This window comes from Chinchilla lanigera, unplaced genomic scaffold, assembly GCF_000276665.1.
Source record: "Chinchilla lanigera isolate Chin_1 unplaced genomic scaffold, ChiLan1.0 scaffold00096, whole genome shotgun sequence".
NCBI classification, from domain to species: Eukaryota; Metazoa; Chordata; class Mammalia; order Rodentia; family Chinchillidae; genus Chinchilla; species Chinchilla lanigera.
In genome coordinates, this window is record NW_004955497.1 from 3,731,880 (window position 1) to 3,752,915 (window position 21,036).

General features: G+C 42.7%; 1 protein-coding gene across 1 annotated transcript in view; it reads right to left on the reverse strand.

The window, feature by feature from the left end:
- Positions 1-20,748, reverse strand: part of Sacs (sacsin molecular chaperone) — a gene marked incomplete at its 5' end in the record, with an annotated part of 51,113 nt that extends 30,365 nt beyond the window's left edge. The window contains 6 exon segments of the mRNA XM_005406316.2: positions 4,524-4,615; positions 5,448-6,942; positions 11,449-11,595; positions 15,803-15,914; positions 18,771-18,856; positions 20,661-20,748. Coding sequence (XP_005406373.2) covers positions 4,524-4,615; positions 5,448-6,942; positions 11,449-11,595; positions 15,803-15,914; positions 18,771-18,856; positions 20,661-20,748 — 2,020 coding nt within the window.
- Positions 20,749-21,036: the final 288 nt, after the last annotated feature.

The window sequence follows — 21,036 nt, forward strand, 5'->3', positions numbered from 1 at the left end:
TTCAGTTTCTCCTTCTTCATCTGAGAAGTATGCATTCATTACAGATGCCCATCTTTGGAGTGGGTCTTGAAATTGGAGGGGTCTGATTTTTCTGATTTCTTTATATATTCTAGATGTTAGTCCACTGTCTCAGGAACAGCTGGCAAAATTTTTTTCCCACAGTGTAGGTTGTCTCTTCACTCTGTTGGTGGTTTCTTCTGCTGTGCAAAAGCTTTCTAGTAAGACGAGATCCCAGTTGTTAATACCTGGTACTATTTCCTATGCCACTGGGGCTTGTTCACAAAGTCTTTGTCTATGCCTGTCTTCAAGAGTTTTAACTAATCTCTCTCTTCCAGGAGATTAAGTGTTTCTGTTTTAATATTTAGACATTTGATTCACTTTCATTTTGATAGTGAGAGACAAGGATCGAGTTTTAGTCTTTGGCATGTGGAAAGCCAGTTTTTCCAGCACCATGTATTATAGAAGCTGTCTTTCTTCCAGTGAATGTGTTTGGCCTTTTTGTCAAAGTTAAGATATGCTGGGAGCTTTTTCTACATCTTCTAGTCTGTTCCACTGATCCTTTTTTTTTTTTTTTGCCAGTACCATGCTGATTTTATCATAGTATCTTTGTGTAGTATAATTTCAAGTCAGGGATTGTGATGTCTCCCACTTTGCCTTTGTTGCCCAGAATTGTTTTTGCTATTCTAAGTCTCTTCTGGTTCCAAATGAATTTTAGGAATGTTTTCTCTACGTCTGTGAGGTATGCTAATGGTATTTTGATTGAGATTTCATTAAATCTGTATAACAATTTTGAAAGTAGGACTGTTTTCACTATACTGGTTCTTTCTACCTAAGGGCAAGGGATATCTTTCCATTTTCTTATATCCTCTTCAATCTTTTTCAGAGCACTACAGTTTCCAATAAAAAATCATTTACTTTCTTTGTTACATTGATTCCTAAGTATTTCAAATTTTGGGATACTATTATGAAAGGTGTGGTTTCCCTAATTTCTCTCTCAGTGAGTTTGTTGTTTGTGTATACGAATGCTATTGATTTCTAAGTACTGACTTTGTATCCTGCTAGGCTACTGAATTTGTTATTAAATCTAGAAGTCTTTTAGTGGACTTTCTCAGGTCTTCCATGTAGAGTATCACGTCATCTACAGATAATGATAACTTTACTTCTTCCTTTGCTATCTTTATTCCTTTTATTTCTTTCTCTTGTCTAATTGCTCTGGCTAATATTTCTAGAACTATATTGAACAGGAGTGGTGACAGTGGACATCTTACTTTTCTTCCTGATTTTAGAGCAAAAGCTTTCAGTTTCTGTCCATTTAGTAGGATGTTGGCTGTTGGGTTGTCACAGATGGCTTCTATCAAACTGAGATAAAGACCACCTACTCTGATTTTCTGTAGGTTTTTTTTTTTTAATCATGAATGGGTGTTGGACTTCATGAAACACTTTTTCTACATCTACAAGTCAAACCCAAAGCTCATATGAAGATGGAAATTATAAAGATCAGAGCAGAAATTTATGCAATAGAGACTACAAAGAATCAATGAATCAAAGAGTTGGTTCTCCGAAAGACTAAATAAATTGATAATCCCTTAGCCAATCTTATCAAAAAAAAGGAAAGACTCAAATTCATGTAATTAGGAATGAAAAGGGTGAAATCACAATTGATCCTACAGAAACCCGGGTCATCATCGATACCTACTTCGAGAACTTTTATTCTAGTAACAGAGAAAACAGGAGAAGAAAGGGACAGATTCCTAGATACATATGAATTACTAGAGCTGAATCAAGAAAATACAAAAATTCTAAATAAGTCAGTATCAGTCAATGAATTTGAAGATGTAATTAAAAACCTACCAGCAAAGAAAAGCCCAGTTCCTGATGGAATCACTGCTGAATTCTATAAGAAATTTAGAGCAGACCTAATGCCACCATTCTTCAGACTCTTTATTGACGCTGAAAGGGAAGCGGTACTCATTCCTGGGAGCAAGTATTACCCTGATACCAAAACCAGAGAAGGAGCCAAAACAGAACTACAGGCCAATCTTCCTAGTGAACACAGATGCAAAAATTCTCAATAAGATACTTGCAAACAGAATACAGCAAATCATCAAGATTATACATCATGACCAAGCAGGATTCATCCCTGGGATGTAGGGATGGTTCAACACACACAAAATGTAATACATCATATCAACAGAGCCAAGGACAAAAATGAACGAAGTTTAATACCAAAAGTATAAATACATCAATGAATGAACAAATAAACTAAGCTGATACCTCTCAAAAGGAATACAAATAACCCATAAATAATGTACAACTGTTCGACACCATCAGCCATCAGGGAAAAGCAAATCAAAACTACACTGAGACTTCATCTCACCCCAGTCAGAACGGCTATCGTCAAAGTACAAAAAAATGTCACACTGTTAGGATGCAGGGACAAAGGAGCCCTTCTACACTTCTGGTGGGAACTGAATTAGCACCACCACTACGGAAATCAGTGTAGACAATCAGCAAAAAGAAACTAAAAACAGAGCTACCGCTGACCCAGCTATGTATATCACTTCACAACACAGTCACAAAGTAAGTACAATCAGCACACTGAAGACACACCGCCACACCCATGTTTGCGGAGGCACAATCCCCGAAGGCTACGCTACGGACACAGGCGAGGTGCCTGTTCACTGCCGAGTGGACAAAGAAAATGTGAGAACGGTGGGAAATTATTCAACCCTGAAGAAGATAAAACAATGTCACGTGCAGGAAAATGGATGGAACCAGAAATGCTCATGTTAAACAAAATAATCCAGACCGAGGAAGACAAATGTCTCATGTTTTCTCTCATATGTGGGAACGAAGGGAAAAAAAGAAACAGAAAGATTTTCCCTGAAAGAAAAAGGAATAAGGAAAAGCGGGTAAAGAAAAAGCAAGGAGGATGATGGAGAGCTGTCATCAGTGTTATATCCATGTCGGAATATGCCAAATGAATCTCACTGCTCTGTATCACTATATGCACTAAGAAAAAAAAAAGAGAGAGAGAAGCCAAGACACAAAATACACACTGTATTCTCCCGTGCAAGCATGCTAACTAGCCAAGTTACTCTCTGCTGACAAAGGCCAGGATCATAGCTCCCCGGCTTGTAGAAAACAGAGGGCTCTGGTGCTGGTAACATACTCTTTTCTGAGCTAAATCATGAGCATGTTAGCTCAGACACATCAAACACACGCCTGCTTTTGGGTGTGTGCAGAAGCAAGTGCTTTACACTTCCACACAAAATCGTAAAATGAGAACAGGCAATCTGAAAGCAGGAAGGGAGGAGACAGAGGAGTTCCGTAACATTGGAGCAAAGCATGGCAGAGTTAAAGGAACCGGGGAGTGAAGACTCCCAAAAAAGGCTATTATGAAGATTATAGTTCACAATCAAATGAACAATCTAAGTTATGGAAAAATCAACCTTACTGTGACTATCTGATAGAGATATCCTTACCTTATAGTAAGCACCATTCACACACTCACTTTTCTTAGCCTTATTTTAACTCCACCCTAACTTGCCTCCCTCGTTCTGATTCCTTTCACATATGTTTCAAGGAATAAAGATGAAAAGCTATTAGCAACTCTTCCTGGTACCATTACCTTTTGCACTGCTATTCAGGACCTATCACACAGAACATGCTCTACAATATTCACCAGCAGGACAAATCCAGATCTACACTATTTCAGGTCAGTATCTAATTTGGAAAAAGTGCAAGCGAATGAACCGTTTTATAAAGGCAAGGGTGCCTGCAAAAGTTGAAAGACGGTATGAAAGTGAGAACCACGGTGGATTTTCCCCTCAAATTACTCTTTCCCTAAAAGTAATTCTTAAGCTTTCCTAAGTACTCGTAAGTCCCCATTCCTGACTCTGTTATGAGGCTCAATTTATTAGTCCCCATTTCTTGGAAGCTTATCATGACTAATGCAAACCCAGCATCACCACAAAGTTGTGGAGGGCAAACCCAGCAAGCAGGACCAGGTGGAAGACCTAATTCCAACCAGCAGACAGTGACCTTGAATCCAACCTTCTTCCCATCTGATAAATTTAACTAACAATCACTGGCCTCATTACCACACAGACTGCAAGGTGTGACTGCGAGAGGCGGAAATACGAAAACAAATAGAAAGCACTTGAAAAACTGCAAAGTGCTGTGGAGACTCGGATGAGAGTTCTGAAATATCCACCATCAGACAGCAAAGACAGAGGGTCTTAGATACAACTCTACGTTTGGGTTCTTTTAGATGCTCAAATGGCTCCTGAAACAGCTTGAAGAAAAACAATTCTATAGCACTGACTCATACAAAATTGCTAATTTACAAGTCTCCAATGGGTAACTATTAATAGAAAACTCTTTTATATTTTTGAAAAAAGGTTTTCTTTTTCTTGTGGTACTGGGAATCAAACTCAGGACCTTGCGCTTCCCAGGCAGGCACTTATGCCACTGAGCTACATCCCTGGCCCAAAAAAACGTTTTCTAAACAACCATAATACCTCGGGTTTGGGCAGCTTCCTTTAGAGCAGCTAGAAGGTGAGGCTTCAAGTTATCCAAAATAAATCTTCCTTCAAGACCTGGGAAAAGGGACCTAGAACATGAAAGATACACAACAATTACAATCTTCTAACAATTCTAAAATCAATAAATTCTCTGGGCTGGGGTGTAGCTCAGTGGTACAGCACTTGGCTAACATGTGCAAGGCCCTGCAAGGCCCTGGGTGTTCAATCCCAGCACCACCCCCCGCCCGAACAAAACTACAGCAGCATTTTTTGGGGGTGTATAACTGGGTGTATAACTTCCACCCAGTTAAACCTAGCATTTTATTTTACTTAAATGTATACATTCAATCACAGTATTTTTGATCAAATAGGCTTTGCTTATAGGGCATCATATATCATTTAAATCCACAAGTACTATAATATCTTAGGATAAAATTTATTTTCTGAAATGTCAGTATAAAACCTAAATTATAGTTACCTAACATACCATTTTAAATTTCATCAAAATAATTCATTAGTGACTTACATGATTAACAATTACAATCATTACTTTCACCACTATCAAAATTTCCAAGAAAAATAATTACTTTCATAATTTTTTTTTTGAGATGGGTCCTACTATGTTACAGAGGCTGATCTTGAACTCTTATGCTCAAACAATCCTCCTGCCTCTGCCTCCCAAGTAATTGGGACTATAGGTATGCGCCACTAGGCTCAACATTAGATCACTTTTTAAGTGATTAAGGTTGGAATGCTTTTTCATTGTAAAATATAAAATGTATTCTTTAAACTCTTAACAAAGCATTCCTTTAAAAGTCCTCCTAACGATAAAATCTGCACAGGTAACTCGTGAACATTCTGAGCAAGGGCCCAAGCGTGGCAGGAGCGAGAGGCCGCTGGGAGCAAGCCGGCGCCTCGTACCTTGGATACTCCTCTGAGGTAATGTAGACAACATCTTGGTCTGACACGGACGAGGAGAAGGGGACAAAATTTCCGTTCTGTAAAGGCAGCAGCTCCAGCCCAAGCAGCTCGCTGTAGGCTTGGTCGGAAAGCACGAACTCGAGCAGGTGCAGCTTCTCCTCCGCGCCGCCCGTGTGCGCGCACTTGCGCAGCACCTGCCGCACCCACGTGGGCGTCACCTTCCTCACGGGCGTGGCCGTCGGGGAGGCAGCGGCATGCAGCTGAACGGCAGCGGCCAGATTGCCCGGTACCTTGGCGATCTGCTTCCCTGAGCTCTGGAGGTAGTTGAGCACAGATTTTGTGTAATCCAAGCTTTCATCAAGTTCGGAGAAGTGCGCCTGCTCCAGCTTGACCCAGTCGCCGCTGAGGGAGTAAATCACAGCGCTCTGGAAGAGCTCGCCGAACAGGGGCGCCAGCACCTGCCGCCAGTGCACCTTGACCTTGCCGGCCTCGGGCCAAAGCCTGTAGATGAGATCCACCGACAGAGGGAAGTCGGAGCTCTTCTCGGTTTCAAGGCGTTTTATGGAATCTAAGATTAGAGTGGCGTAAGCTTTCGGGACAACATTCACCACGAGAAATTCATTCCACAAGGCCGCGGGGTCTCGCCACTGGTCCAGCTCCCTCCACTTTATGCTCCTGCGGTTGTCCGTCAGGCCAAAGAACCCGCTGATGTGAACTGGAAGCCCCGTTCTGCTCTCTTCACCCGGCGGCAAAGGAAGGAAACAAAATGCTTTTCCTGAGAAATCAGACATTGCTCCTTTTGCTTCATCATTTCCGTCTGATAAAGACATGGCAATGCCAATGATGGGGACAAATTTCAATTCATCAGCTAGAGAGTCAAGTTTACTACTAATCCCTCGCCCACCCACACTGTTACACACCAACCAGGATGTTTTCTGTGCATCCTTAGTACTCTCATCTTCCAAAACTATATTTACATGATACGTTACACAAGTGATGCTATTGCTTGGAATCTTTTGACAGTAGTTACTTATAGCAGTTCCCAGAATCTTTATCGAGTTTGGCCTTTCATGTTTCAGGGCCTTGTTCTCACTCGCAGTCACTCGGAACACCAGCTTCTCCGTCCCGTTGGCCTCTCTGACATGTAAAGAGACGTCCTGCACACTTTTCAGAAAGAGCAGCACCGTGTCTGCATCTGCCCTGAAAGACTCAAACAACTCGAGAACCTTCTGCTTGTTGTAGAGGTTGCTACTGAGCTGTGAAGGCTGTAGGCGAAGAGGGAAACGAAAAAAAGTTCCTGGGAAATTGCCATTTGCAAACGTCTCCTTGGTGCTTCCGAAAACGCCAATGAAGGGTGCAAACTGGTCAGAAAGCTCGCTAATTTCCTTGCTGTCATCTTTGAGATTCCAACACTGGCCTGATTCTTGGGGGCCAAACAGTGTTTGATGAGGATCTAACATTCCAATCTGCTCACCACTGAAGATACACGGAACATCTGTAAGTACAATTTAAATCATGATCAACTCTGAAATTTACTGCACAATTATAATTACACCTATAATGAATTTATAATTACCTTCAAAATATTACATATGAAAAACTATGAGCCAGGATTCAAAAACACACAGCTTTGGAAATGTAATCCACTGAGTATGAAAAATAATGATTTCTCTGAACAGACACTTCACAATCCTCAAATTCATTTGGAATCAGAAGGGCCCTAGAAGACCAAAAACAATTCTGCGCAACAAACACAAGGCAGTGGGCATCGTGATCCCTGACTTGAAACTGTACTACAAAGCTACTCAGGTAAAAACAGCACGGTACTGGCAAAAAGAAGAAAACCAGACGCAAGGATCAACGGAACAAATTAAAAGATGCAGAAACAACTTCAAACACACTCGGCCACCTACCTTTGACAAAGCAGCCAAACACCTCAACTGCAAGGAAGATGGCCTCTTAATACATGGTGCTGAAAGAACTGACTTTCCACATGCCAAAAACTAAAACTAGACCCTTATTTTTCCTGATGCACTAAACCAAAATTGAAATGGATCAAAGATCTAAATACTGAAACAGAAGCATTGAATGTGCTGGAAGATAGAAGAGGTAGAACTCTTGAGGACATAGGTGTAGGCAAAGATTTTATGAAAACAACGATGACTGCATGGGAAATATTACTAAGAACTAACATTTGGGATTTCATCTTATTAAAAAGTTTTTGCACAACAAAAAGAAATCACCAACAGAGTGAAAAGACAACCCATACTTTGGGAAAAAATTTTTGCCAGCTGTTCCTGACACAATGGACTAGTATCTAGAATATATAAAGAAATCAGAAAAATCAGACCCCTCCAATTTCAAGACCCACTCCAAAGATGGGCATCTGTAATGAATGCATACTTCTCAGATGAAGAAGGAGAAACTGAACATAAATACACAAGAAGATGTTCAGCATCACTGCTCATTTGAGAGAGAAAATTTGAAACAACGCTGAGATTCCATCTCACCCCAGAAAGAATGGCTATGATCAAGAAATCAACCAATAACAAACGTGGCGGGGCTGAGGGGAACAAGGAACCCTTCTCCACTGCTGGTGGAGTGTAGACTGGTGCAACCAGTGTGGAAATCAGGGTGGAGATCCCTCAGAAACTAGGAGTAGAGGTCCCACTGGACCCAGCCAGTCCCCTTCTTGGTATCTTCCTGAAAGAATTGACAGTATCAGACCACAGAGACATATGTTCACCCATGTTTACAGCGGCACTCTTCATAAGAGCTAAGTCTTGGAAACAGCCCAAAAGCCTGTTAACCAATAAACGGATAAAGAAGATGTTGTGTTATACAATGGAGCACCACTCAGCCATAGAGACTGAGGGGAAACTCGACATTTCTAGGTAATGGACGCACCTTGAGCCCACACTCTTCAGTGACACAAACTGGACACACGTTCAAATACCGCATGATTCCTCTGGTGTGAGAAAGTGAAAGTGAAATAAGGACCCAAATGTATAATAGGTATTGGGACGTGGGAAGAAAATGTTCAAATGGGAAAGGGAACAAGGGGAATGTGATATGAAGGGACATGAAAAAAATAGAAAAAAAATGGAAACAAAGCTTTTATAAATAAGGGGAAGCAAGGCTGAAGGGAGGGGAGGGGTAGGAATGCGAAGAAGAAGATGTGGGAAATACGATGTACAGGTACAAACCTCACATGATGAATGTTATCGTTACGTATATCTAAAAGGAACCCATAAAAAAATGAGAAAGACAAAAAAATCCTTCCGTCATTATTGTGAAAGCTAGAATATTCAAATATTCATCAAGCAGAAGATGTAAGAGTATTCAGATATTTACACTCACCCCATAAGCAAAGAAACCCAACTAATTAAAGAAGAGCTGTATCCTTTGCTCAAAATGAAACACTCAACTGCAGACTCCGACAAGAGAGAAACACCGCGCAGGCAGTTCCACAGGCCCCAGCGCGAGCAGGAGGGGTCAGTGCTTCTCACGCTCGGTGCCTATCAAGCTGGCCTACTGACAGGCAGGCTCTGGATGATATGACCCGAGTTGATAGCGATACAGGAGAAATAATGTAACTCCCAACCTGTTAGATGCTAGACATGCCACGTTCATGCTCCCCAAAATCGAAGAGTGAATTTTAAGGAACAAAGGATGTTACGAGTAGGAAAAATTTATTTAGACAGCTCCTGAGAGACAGGAGGGGACCCAAATGTGGGCTGCCAAGGAGCCCACTTTTTAAAGGAAGCTTTACAGAGCAAAATCACAAGGTAGGTACAACGTGGGTCAAAACTATGATCAACTAATAAGATGACAAGTACAGCCACTTAGATAATGCTGATTGAATGGGGAAGCAGGTCACACAGAGGGTACGTGGAAAGAACAAGGACCTTCTTTAGGAGGGATGGATCAGAGGTTCTGGTCACCCAACGGGGTGACTGATGTCCATCTAGGCTCTACTGGACCAGTGATACCAATTATCCTACCCCCTGGGAAGGTACGCAGACCTGGTCATTCTGTCTTCAGCTTGAGGGCTGGCCGCTAACAGATGTGCCTCCAGCCACCGTTGTCAGGCATTCCCATCCTCTGCACTGGCTCAACGCAGGGCCTCACTCTATCTGACTGCCTACAATATTTCCACCTACCTTAGCGGTCCACAGTAATACCACTTGCGTTACCTGCTTCTCAACAAAGACAGAGTGGTATTTTCCCACTGGCAGAAAGAAGAGATAGGTTGGGGTTACGGAACTGAAATTCTGACCTACAGTGCCTCCCAGAGGACTTCCCAAGGGCAGTTCTGACATGTTTTGCATCACTCGCAAACTTCATCCTCTATGCTTCCGGGAAGTCAATTTTTAACATCTGCTGTCTGCCAACTGTACGTTCAACTGTCAATCAGCAACTCGTGAGCACTTGGGTATTTTATCTAAGTCTTTTTTGTTTTTTGTTTTTGAGATAGCATCTCCCTATGTAGTAGAGCCTGGCCTGGAACTCGCTTATGTACCTCAGGTTAGCCTTGAATTCATGGTGATCCTCCAGTCTCAGCCTCCCAAGTGCTGGGATTACAGGCGTGCACCACCACACCCAGCCTCTTTGGGTATTTTAAGTAACAAATGTAGTATCTACCAACTTCCCAGATGAATCCATCTACAGTGTGGTCTAGGGCACACCTGTCCCTGCTCGACTACACAATACCAGACCTCTACAACTGAAATCAGGTCAGGGAGACTCCTAACACTGCAAAAGCATGACAGTGACCTTGTCAGATCCTCTGAGTAGAGGACAGCCTCCAATTAAGGACTCACAGAAACGCCAGGCACAAAAGCACACGGACAGGCACACGCTGGGCAATCAGCCCGCTGCTAACCTCATGCTCGTTCCCTTAACAAGTCTGCACACTCGTACAGGTTACATCTGTGCTTCCTAACACTTACTAACCCCATGTTGCAGTCCTAAAGGACAACATGCACATAAGTGAACACATGAACATTTTCATGCATGTGTAATAGTAACATTTGAACATATAATTTAACAACTGAAATACAAAGATTTAATAGATCAATAATAATGTAAATACATGTTTACTGAAATTCAGTTCTAGCTAGAATGACCTTACTTTCCACCTGCCCAGGGCAGCCCCAATCTAGGCCGGATGTCTGAGAACAATGCCACACTCTCCTGTGCTATCAAGCACGTCCCAGTTTGGAGGATAACTTACACTGGGCCCCCAGCCGCCGCCACACCCCAGCCTGCGCAGCCTCTCCTTCAGGAGGATTTCAAACTACCCTAAAAACATCCAATTCCATAAAAAAAATTTTTACCATGCAAATGCAGTGAGCACCAAGAACTGATTCTCAAAGGACAGCCACATGTTCGTAGGGATGTCTACACTGCGGGATATTTCTACTCAGGTATTTCCTATTGTACCTATGAACCAGAAACCTCATGTTCTAGATTCAAAACATGATTTCAAAGTAACCTTTAAAGTCTTTTAAAAAGTAGAAAGTTTATATGAAGAGAAAAAGCAGAGATACTGGGACCACTTGGAAGATCTTCATTTCCTCAGTTACTCAACACCTTGAAGCATTACACTGCTTTAGCCTTGCGACATTTAGAAATACTGTACGTCCAAGGAAATCAGTAAGAACCCGTCTGACTCCTGAAGATTGACAGTGTGACAATTTTTCCTATAGTAACAATCTTCTGCTTCTCAAAGGCTACACTTTAAATCTCATACCAAATGACAGATGACACCAATTCCACTAGCTCATAATTTCAACTTTCAATCACATAATGAAGCAAAACTTTGGTACATTACTACGGTACATTTAGACTCTGATATTTCCTTGACGTACTTCTTGCCACTGTGGAACGTGGGGAAAATGTCCTTAAAACCATTTTATTTCTGAAGTTAACCAAATAAATTATAGAACACAGGCTAACATGCTTTCCATCATCAAGACTGAAAAGCCAAATACTGCACCTGTTATGTGGTAGACAGAATTAAACCCAATTCCGAATCTTCCGACCTTCAAGGGGTCGTCCTTCTTCCTGCTCCGCGCTATCTCCTGGATGCCGTGCCAGTCCTCGGGGGTGAACACCGCGTTGTTGTACACGTAGAGAGCTGCCCCTGCCGGAGAGCACAACAGGGCTTTAGGAGGACATGAGAGCTGTGACTCCACCCGACATGATGATTCCAGTTATTTTCACAATAAAAATTAAAACAGACGAATGGCAAAAACTGAGCAGCCGAAGAGCTACATTATTGCTGGCCAAGAACGCAGAAGGGAAAAAGTAAGGGTATTAAGGAACACAGACACCCAAGACACAGGGCAAAGAACGAAGCGAATCACAGCACACTATGTTCTGTGACAACTGTTCCAGACATCAGACTAGATCATATTTTGGGTAGATGGAATTATCTGAAAATATATTGGAAAGGCCTGTTACTAGTGAAACTTTGTTCATGTATTTTCTCACAGAGTGAAAAGTAATCCTTTAATAATGTTAAATTAGTACTGTTAATAATCACCTGGCATTTCGAGTTTTGCTTTTATTATGTTTTTGTTTTCTATGCAAGGCATTATTTGTATAATTTTAACAGTCATTAATGTGACAAGAGCTTACATAAGCATTCTAAAACTATACTACATCTCCTAAATAGTTTCTTTTTTAAAAAAAACTGTACTTATAATTATGCACAAGTATTTTTGGAACCCTATTTTAAGACCTAGCCTCAAACATATTAACTCTTCCAACTTTAAAGATTATCAATGTTTTCCCTTTAAAAAGTTGCTGAGGTCTAAAATGCACAAAACACGTACAGCTGGGAGGACTGCTGTAAAGTGAACGGCAAGCACAAGCGCTGTGGAAATGAATTCTGCGTGGATTCCTCGCACTGCCACAGCTTCTCCTCCTGCACCTTTAGCTTCAAGCCCAGGTATGTGGATGCTGGCCTGGTTTGCTTTATAAAAATGGTGCAACCGCTCTTTCTAGAACAGTTCACATCAGAACATGAAATGAGTCGAGGCCGTAAAGGCTATTTTGAAGACAAGCGCCAAGGGGTAGAAAGGACTCCGCAGTCAGGCGCGCTCAGGGTCACTAGTTTGCCCATCACCAACTCCAGACACAAGGGGTTTCCTCCCCGCCCACCAAGGCTGGGAACGGTATCTACCCGCAAGGGAACAGCGAGGATCCAAACAATACAAGTACGGGGCTCAGCACAGCACCCAGCCCCCCCACACGTCGGCACTATTTAAACAGTCTTGGGATAGGACACTGCCGGTCCTTAATATAAGACTATCCCCCTGTATGTGATATTATAAATAGTATTATATAATAATACGACAGGCATGGGAATAAAGGAGGTACGCTATTACCCAACAGGTAACTACAGCTCTCTTAAAAGGCATTATCCAGCAGTACAGGATTCGCCAGACGCTGCAGTCAGCTCGAAAGGAGCCTCTGCTCCCCTCAAATATCAACAGACGAGCAGGCAGCCAACCCCCTGCTGCTCGAGTGCTTACTGAAAACGTGTGGAACACGTAAAGAAAACTCCCCCGCATATCCTCACTCACTCTGACGTTTTTACTTATTACTTGTTTGTTTGTTTTGGGTACGGGGAATCGAACTCAGGACCGTGCGCTCACCAGGCAGGCGCTATGCCGCTGAGCTGTGTCCCCGGCCCACCCTGAAGTCTTCAGATGTATCAAAACTGCTGAGAGGAACAACAGCGGTGAAAAGCATCCATGCAAGAACAGCTACCCTACACTCTGGGGACTGCAGCTTCCTGACACCCAGCTGCTCAGGGCCAGAACCAGACAAAGACACGGAGACAAGGCGGCCACAGCAGGGGGAGTGAGAGGAAGTCGGCCAAACACAGCGCGTCTCAAAGCATCTCTGCATCTGGCAGGGAGAGCCCAGTCATCACAGGGGGTTTTTAATCTCGGCACCATTCGGATCGTATTCATGCTGGAATCAGGAAAGAAGCTGTATATTCTGCCTCTGCCTCCATCAGCCCGGAGTCTCACTGGACGCCCCTGGCTCCAACACTGATGTAAATTCTAAAATACCCCACATCTACCCTGATTAAAAGGGGGTGCTCTTGCTTCTGAAAGTGAGATATGAAAGGAGTAAGCACCCTGAGAGAAAAAAGGCAGTCTGGGAATAAAGGGCAAACGGAGGCTGGAGCCTGCTTCCGCCCCTCTCTCAGGGACACTCAGGAACACTGCCCCAGCCAAAGTGCCTTGCAAACACGCTGACCTCCGGGTAAGCACACTCAGTGTTTACTAGGAGGGGAGTCTTTGGCCATCAGATACCTTCAGAAGGCTGTGCATTGCTAACACTAACTCTGGAGCTTACGCATTTAGGAGGCATATTCCCTCACAAGCTATGGGACTTTCAGAAAGATAAACGTGTTTTATGACTGAAATACCTCGCTGTGTATAAGTAGTGGTCTGCATGTATCACCCAGAGACAACTTTGGCTATTAAGTACAGATAAACCCCAGGCCAAGGTGCACCATCACACAGCATGAAAGGACCTAGGGGAAGGTACCGAGGGTCCCAGACTCCATCTGTGTGCCTTAATCGTGTGCTTGAAATCCTTAGGAAAGGCCTCTTACACTTGTGCATCTGATGTGACCAGCTGAGCTTCTTAGCTCCTTACACAAAAAAGAACAAAAGCAAGCTGGACACACACATTCTCATATAAAACACTGAGCATCAGTAACAGGGAGAAAACCGTGACCTAAGAGGATGACGTGTGAATGCAAAAAAAGGACATTCAAAAATAAGGCCGTGGTCACGAGGGCCCGTGAGCAATGTCTATTAAGTACAGATAAAGACCTTGGCCGCCTAGTTTTATGTATCCATTTTTACTTTAAATTGGCTAATGTGACATTACCTTTTGTTTTGTTTGTTTTGTTTTGTTTTTCTTCAGGTACCAGGAATTGAACTCACGACCTTACACTTGCCAGGCAGGCGCTGTGCCGCTGAGCTAAATCCCCAGCCCCCTGACATTACCTTTTAAGAGCCTATCTATAAATATGCACAAACTCAGCTAAATAATCTTGTTTTAAATATTGTTTGATAAGGTGAAGCCAGGTCTGAATGCAAAAACTCCTGGACATTCGGCAGAATTTGGAAGCAAAACAGCCCTGGGATCTCACCCCATTCTCACCTTTAAGCATCTACGGCGAGCACGTAACAGCACCAGAGTGACACCAGAGACAAGCATCATCACGTCTGCGACCTCACTTAATCCTCAAATCACCAGACAGACTCCGCCTCTGTACCGTTTGCAGAGGAGCAGGAGCGAACACGAGGGTCAGAGGCACCGGCAGGCACACCAGTCTCTGGAGAACACTACATACTCACAGTACCGTGTAGGACCAGGACTTAACCCAAGCACCCCTGAATCCAAACTGGACAACTTTTCACAAATCATAAAGTTGGAGCCAAGCAACCTTCTAGCTGATCTTCTCCTTATACAATGATGTGACCTTTGAAATGACCAACCGGGCCTCAGCAAGGGGGCAGGAGTTAGGGTCCGAAAGCAAGCCGCCTGACGTCACCACGTCTCACACACCTCATCTTATGGAATAAAGTGCAGCTCCCTAATCACAAATTTGGTCTAAAAATGACTATAATACCTACAGTAAGTGCTAATAAATATTTAATAATGATGATCCCCTTAGATCATAAAGCACCTTTTAAAACTACATGACTTACATCTCTGAAAATTTGGGAACTGCACCTACCCTTCTTTTTCTCACTGCCTTTCAACACACAGTCTTCACAAGCCTCCTGTCGGCCGCAGAGCTGCACTAAGAGGGAAGGGCATCCAGTGCAACACTTCCCCAGGCACAAGTCGGCCATCAGGAGTGCAGTGGTCAGTTGTCTTACTACTGCTACTTTCATTTGCCTTGTTCCTCCTCTGACCTCTAACGTACCAGTGCCCTATAGCAAAGGTTAGCACACAAAAGCACAGGCTCTTACAATTTCTTTGCAAATATAAGGAATTATTTAGATGGACAGGGTGTCCCTTTGTTACCGATGATATAAAATACTAGTTGACTGAATAAAATAAAGGAATTTTTAAAAAAGGCTTCCGTAATTACATTGCTCGTTATTTGGTTTTGATATTTTTATTTGTTCCCATGACATACCAACTGGCAGACAGCTTCCCTCCAAAGGTAAAGAAAAACACCCAGAGAAGTTAATTTACCACGAATGAAATACAAATGACAATGAAGCTTTTCATTAAATGAAGCACTGCAAATTACTTGAAAATCATCTGGTAGTATATAAAGGTATCTCCCAATTAGTGATTCTTACCCTGATATGGCGCCATATCTTTTGACCAAAGAGTCTCTGTTCCATACTGAGTTTCATCATATAAAAATTTAACTTCTGTGGCCCCCGCATCTTCTGCATTCTGGATTAATTCCTAATCACGAAATACACCAAAAATAACATACTTAATAATATAGCAATCTACTTCCCACCTTGGTATTTACTTAAAATATTTAAAAAGTAAATATATTTAAGTAAAGAAAACCCATTGTTATCTATCATTATCTTTAAGCTCTGGTGAGATTTTCTAAAGTACATACATATCAAATGGTGGTTGAAGAGGCCTCCAGTTACATGCACCTGAAATTCATCTACGTTAACAACCAAGCACTAAACACAAATCCTAGGACTATTTATAATTCTGTCTCTTTTCTACAATCTGCCTATACCCTTTGTTCAAAAGAAATTATTCCCCAAGATAGCTCACTGTCCTCTGCAGGGAGATAAGCTCCTGCTTGAACAGTTTCCAGAAACAGACCTTCACTTAGCATTTGCTTACCAAACTTACCTTCTCTTTGAAAAAAAAAAACAAAAACCAACAACAAAACAAAACCAGTACCCATCCGTATGCACCCCGGATAGCCTATTTTCCTGAGGTCTGACACACAAATACGTCTTTTCCTGCACTAAGCGGAAAGCGTTACGATGGCTAGAGCTGACTCAACCCGTTCATAATGCAGTAGCGTTGTTAGCCTGGTGACGGTCAGAACTGATTCAGTCCTCTCAGGAAGAATGGAGCAGTGTTACTAGTTCGATGGATGGTGCATGAGTGGATGTGGGCCAGAACCCTGTCATGTGAAAAGGAAGGTGCAAACTACACAATTACACCCGTGAGTAGTCTCAACATTGCCAGTTGCAAAGCCCCAATCACTCCGGACACCTATCAAAACACGCCGGGCTCTGGCCCACTGGAAGGCAGCTGCAAACTGAAGGAAGAGTCATTCCCCAGAGCTATGATGGTGAAGCTTTTAGAGCGGCCTGCTGTGGCACCCATGCCGTAGGCTTACCGCCACTGCCCTAGAGCCACGCCCATTAAAACCTGAACTGAACTCCAGACACTGTCCTTTCTTATTCCTCAGATCTTCTCTAAAATAAAGAAAAATGAATAAAAAATTTCCTGAATGAGCTCTGACACAGACCAAACCACATCGGAGGCTTGCATTTTACATGGATGAGTCATGAGAAGCACCATACATCACCCTAGATGACTAAACCCCTAAACCTCTGACTGGGGAGAAGCGCCTTCCTATCTCCCCAGATCCCTAAGCACCTACACTGACACTACAGCAGTGACTGCCGGGACGCCCTCCTCAGACACCCTGGTCTGCATAAAAGGTGGCACCTTGTCCACATAAAGCCCAGCAAGTAAAAGGAGACTGCGGGAACAGCGCAGAAGGGAAAAGCCGGGTCTGAGGTCAGGCTCGTCATTCACCAGGGGCATTCCAGGGTGCTGGGGTGCACTACCCACCAGCTAGGCAACCCCGCAGGAACAGCTGAACCACACCCTGCCACTGCCTCCTGATCAGTTAGGAACTCCCATTCATACAACTGTGCACTTCTCAAGGACTTGCAATTTTTAAAGCCACATCCCTACCCTACGCAGTCTAACAGAATCCCTCAGAATGAGCAAATCCATTTACATTAGGACAGTATAATAATACGAAGACAAAAACAAGAGCTAAACAGGTAGGAAACACAATGTGAAGTTACACAGCAGTAACACTTTGGAGGTTATATCGTCTTTATTCTATTCAAATCTCTGTGATATCTGTGTATTTTAGAAGCAAACACGGAAAAAACTGAAGGCAAAATATTAAGTTCCAGGCTCCAACTATAAAGCACAAATTGTACAAAAAAAGTAGGACGCTCTCCTCCTATCATCCTCAGGGGATCACTTTCAAATTGATTCGGAGAAGCAGCAGCTAGGAAGTCTGCACTTGTTCTGAACCAGGCCGCTAAACTATCTGGACACGTTTCAGCAAACACCAACGGTGACTGATGGTTGAGCTGGCTACTCCACACCACAAAAACCCACATCGAGCAAAGCCGAACCGCCTTCCACCGCACAGTGAAACGCGGCTGCCTCGGCTCCCAGCCGGGGCCCACTGACCTGCCTCTGCAGCAAGAAGACCCTGCCCCTGCAGCCGCCCCCTGAACCTTCGGGCTGACTTCCTCGCTCACTTCTGTCCCCACTCACAGCCACCACACAGCCACCCCTCCTCATCTTCACTTTCCCAACCCAACTGCGCTTCTGTGCACCAACAGCACCTGTCTTGAAGAGGGACTGGAACTTGCTCCAGCGTCTCCCATGAGTCGCACCAGACGACCCGGCATCACTCAGGGCCTACCCAAGCGCGGCTATGCGGTTAAACAGCCCTCACCGCTGAAAACTTGCCATCTGAACTAGGAAGTGAAGTGAGGCCGATACTGAAGGTGAGAAATACCAAGTATCTTCCTGCACTGATTGATGCTTCAGTTTTTGTTTTTAATCGGTATATCAAACTGTAAGAATATATCGTAGAGAGAAATAAGTAACTGAAGCAATTATCCTGTTACACAGACACTCTCAAGGAAGCAAACCCCTAAACCCAGGGCCCAGATAAGCATGTTTGTTCCTGGCATCCGCTGTGGACTGTGTCATTTGTTTGCTCGTGCGGTGAGGGACGCCCCTGCCAATGTTCCACATAGCCGTGCCTGGAGCAACTGTGCTCAGTGACAGTCCCCCGGAGCTCAGAGCATTCCTCCGCCCCGGAAACCTCCTGCGGTCCCACCAGCTGCGTCCCACACCCAGCCCTCCCAGCTAAGCACTTCGGCCATGGAAGTGAGGAAATACAGGCATCCAGATTCAGACAAAATCTTAAAAATGTAAACACTAAGAACACTTCTAAGGAATTTCATTTGTCTCACTTTCATTGAAGTACATCACACATGAACACAGCACACACCCCACCTTAAGAATCTGTCCTCCTTCTGGATACCTTCTTAAAATGTCCTTGAGAAAATCAACAAGGGGTGGAGTTGTTTGTCCAAATCGACCTGAAATACAGAACATAATTTAAATGATTCAGAAGAAAAACCCACGACCTTTGTGTGATTTGGTTCCACCACAGTATAACACACAAGTCAAGGTTTCACGTACCTCACGGTAGAACCCTGGTACAAAAATCTACCTGATGAAGCAATTACTAGACAGTAAAGCAGAGTCAATTTCGTCAAAAGACTTTTAACTAAACTACCAACTAGGTTTCAAAAGTATTTCCCAAGTTCTACTATCACAAAAGATTGTTACTTCAAAAATAAAAACCACTGGGTGGAGGGAGCGGGAGAGTTCCTACTTTCCAAGGCAAATGAAGTAAACAGTGCTATTTTGTGCTGCTTTATTGATGAACAGCGAGCCAATGGTAGTGATGCCTACTGCCACAAGGATCTGAAATCAGCAGTCCCGGTCTCAAACGATCTCTAGTCTAAGTACTCCTAAGCCTTGTATACACTAGATACTGACCAGGTTACCTTCAGATAAGGGACAGCAAGGTGTAAGAAGCAAGGGGAGGAGGGAAGTAATTCTTCAGAGGCACAGAATTTTTTAAATCTGTACATAATCTGTTCTTAAAAATAAAAACTACATCAAAGTAAGATGAGTATCACGATCAACCAGATAAGGAACCAGAACTGTTTCTGGGACAAGAAGTGCTTCAGATTTCACATTACAGAATATGTGCACATACTTCAGAAATATCTTAGAAACAAGAAGCAAATCTAAACATAAAATCCACTTATGTTTCATACATTCCTTAATACACATCACCTGAGGGTAATTTTCTCTATTTTTAGTGTTTTGATTATAAACTGTTGCATGAAGTCAAGTATGAAATTTTCCATGACTGGCATCATGTGTGCATTTCAAAAGTTTTAGATCTTGGACATTTTGGATGTCTGCATTATGGATGCTCAATCTGTCTAAATTAATGTGCATAATTTGGGTACTACTGCCAAGCCCAAGCCTCAGCAGGACTATTTCCGTGGACTTCTCTCCCACTCACCACTCCCCCAGCTCCATCCACCCTTGCATTCTTCCTATACTCCTTCACTGCATCCCAACATTATATGCTTTGACCTCAATTTCAAAACAACATTTTAAGATTTTCATTCAGGTATGACTGAGATACAAAAAGCTACAGATACTGAACAAACACAGCTCAATGAATTTGGAAATAAGTGTACCCCCACAAAACCAGCAAAGTATAACTACCATCAATGCCATCTTATCTGTCACCTCCTACATTTCCTCCCACTTCCTTTTGTTTCTTCTCTCCTTTTGTGGAAGGGCTCTTAATTTAACATCTACCTTCTCAGTAAATTTTTAAGTATTATTATGGTTTAGATTTCCTCCCAGAGCCTCATATGCTTGTAGGTGGGGCTTCTGGAATGGATTGGATCATGGGTGTGTGATACTGGATTAGTACACTGATGGATTTAGCACATTCTGGTGTGGAAGAAGGATTTACAGAAGAGGGAAGACCCATGCTGCGTGTGGGTGGCACCCAACAAGGGGCATATAACTTGGGAGTGTCGGGTATCTTGTCCCAGCAATAAGAAGAGTAACTAAAACAAGTACCCAATGCTGATAATCATAATCAGACCTTGTATTTTACAAGAGTCGATCTCCATATCACATTACTCTGCATAATTAAAAAAAAAAAGTTTATACCTTTCAATGAACACCTCCCTACTTCTCCCTCCCTGCATCCCCTTGCAGCCATCGTTCTACGCTGTACTTCTAGATTAAACATAATCTTCATGAAACTAAATATGGCATCCATCCCTGGTAAAAATATTATACCTCCCCCTTTTAAGCCTTTTGATTGAAGGTTTACAAAAAGATGACAGCTTTTGTCAGTCACATCTCCAATCTTGATCCAATCAGGTAACTGAAAAGAAGAAAAGGCATGAAAAGAAACATAATCTCTTAATAATATAAATTCAAAAATTTACCTCAAATTTTTTTCACTAAAGTAATGCTTGTTAATTGTTCTTCTGAGGAAATAAATTACCCTAAAAATATTGAATATTCAGATAGTAGTCAAATCTTTATTTAAAAATTTAAAGGATTAAATTTAAAAGATTTAGGGATTTCCTGTAAATACTTAGCAAACATATAAAAAATACACATAATTCTGCTGTAACATAATTCACTTTTTTTTTTTTTTTTTTTTTTT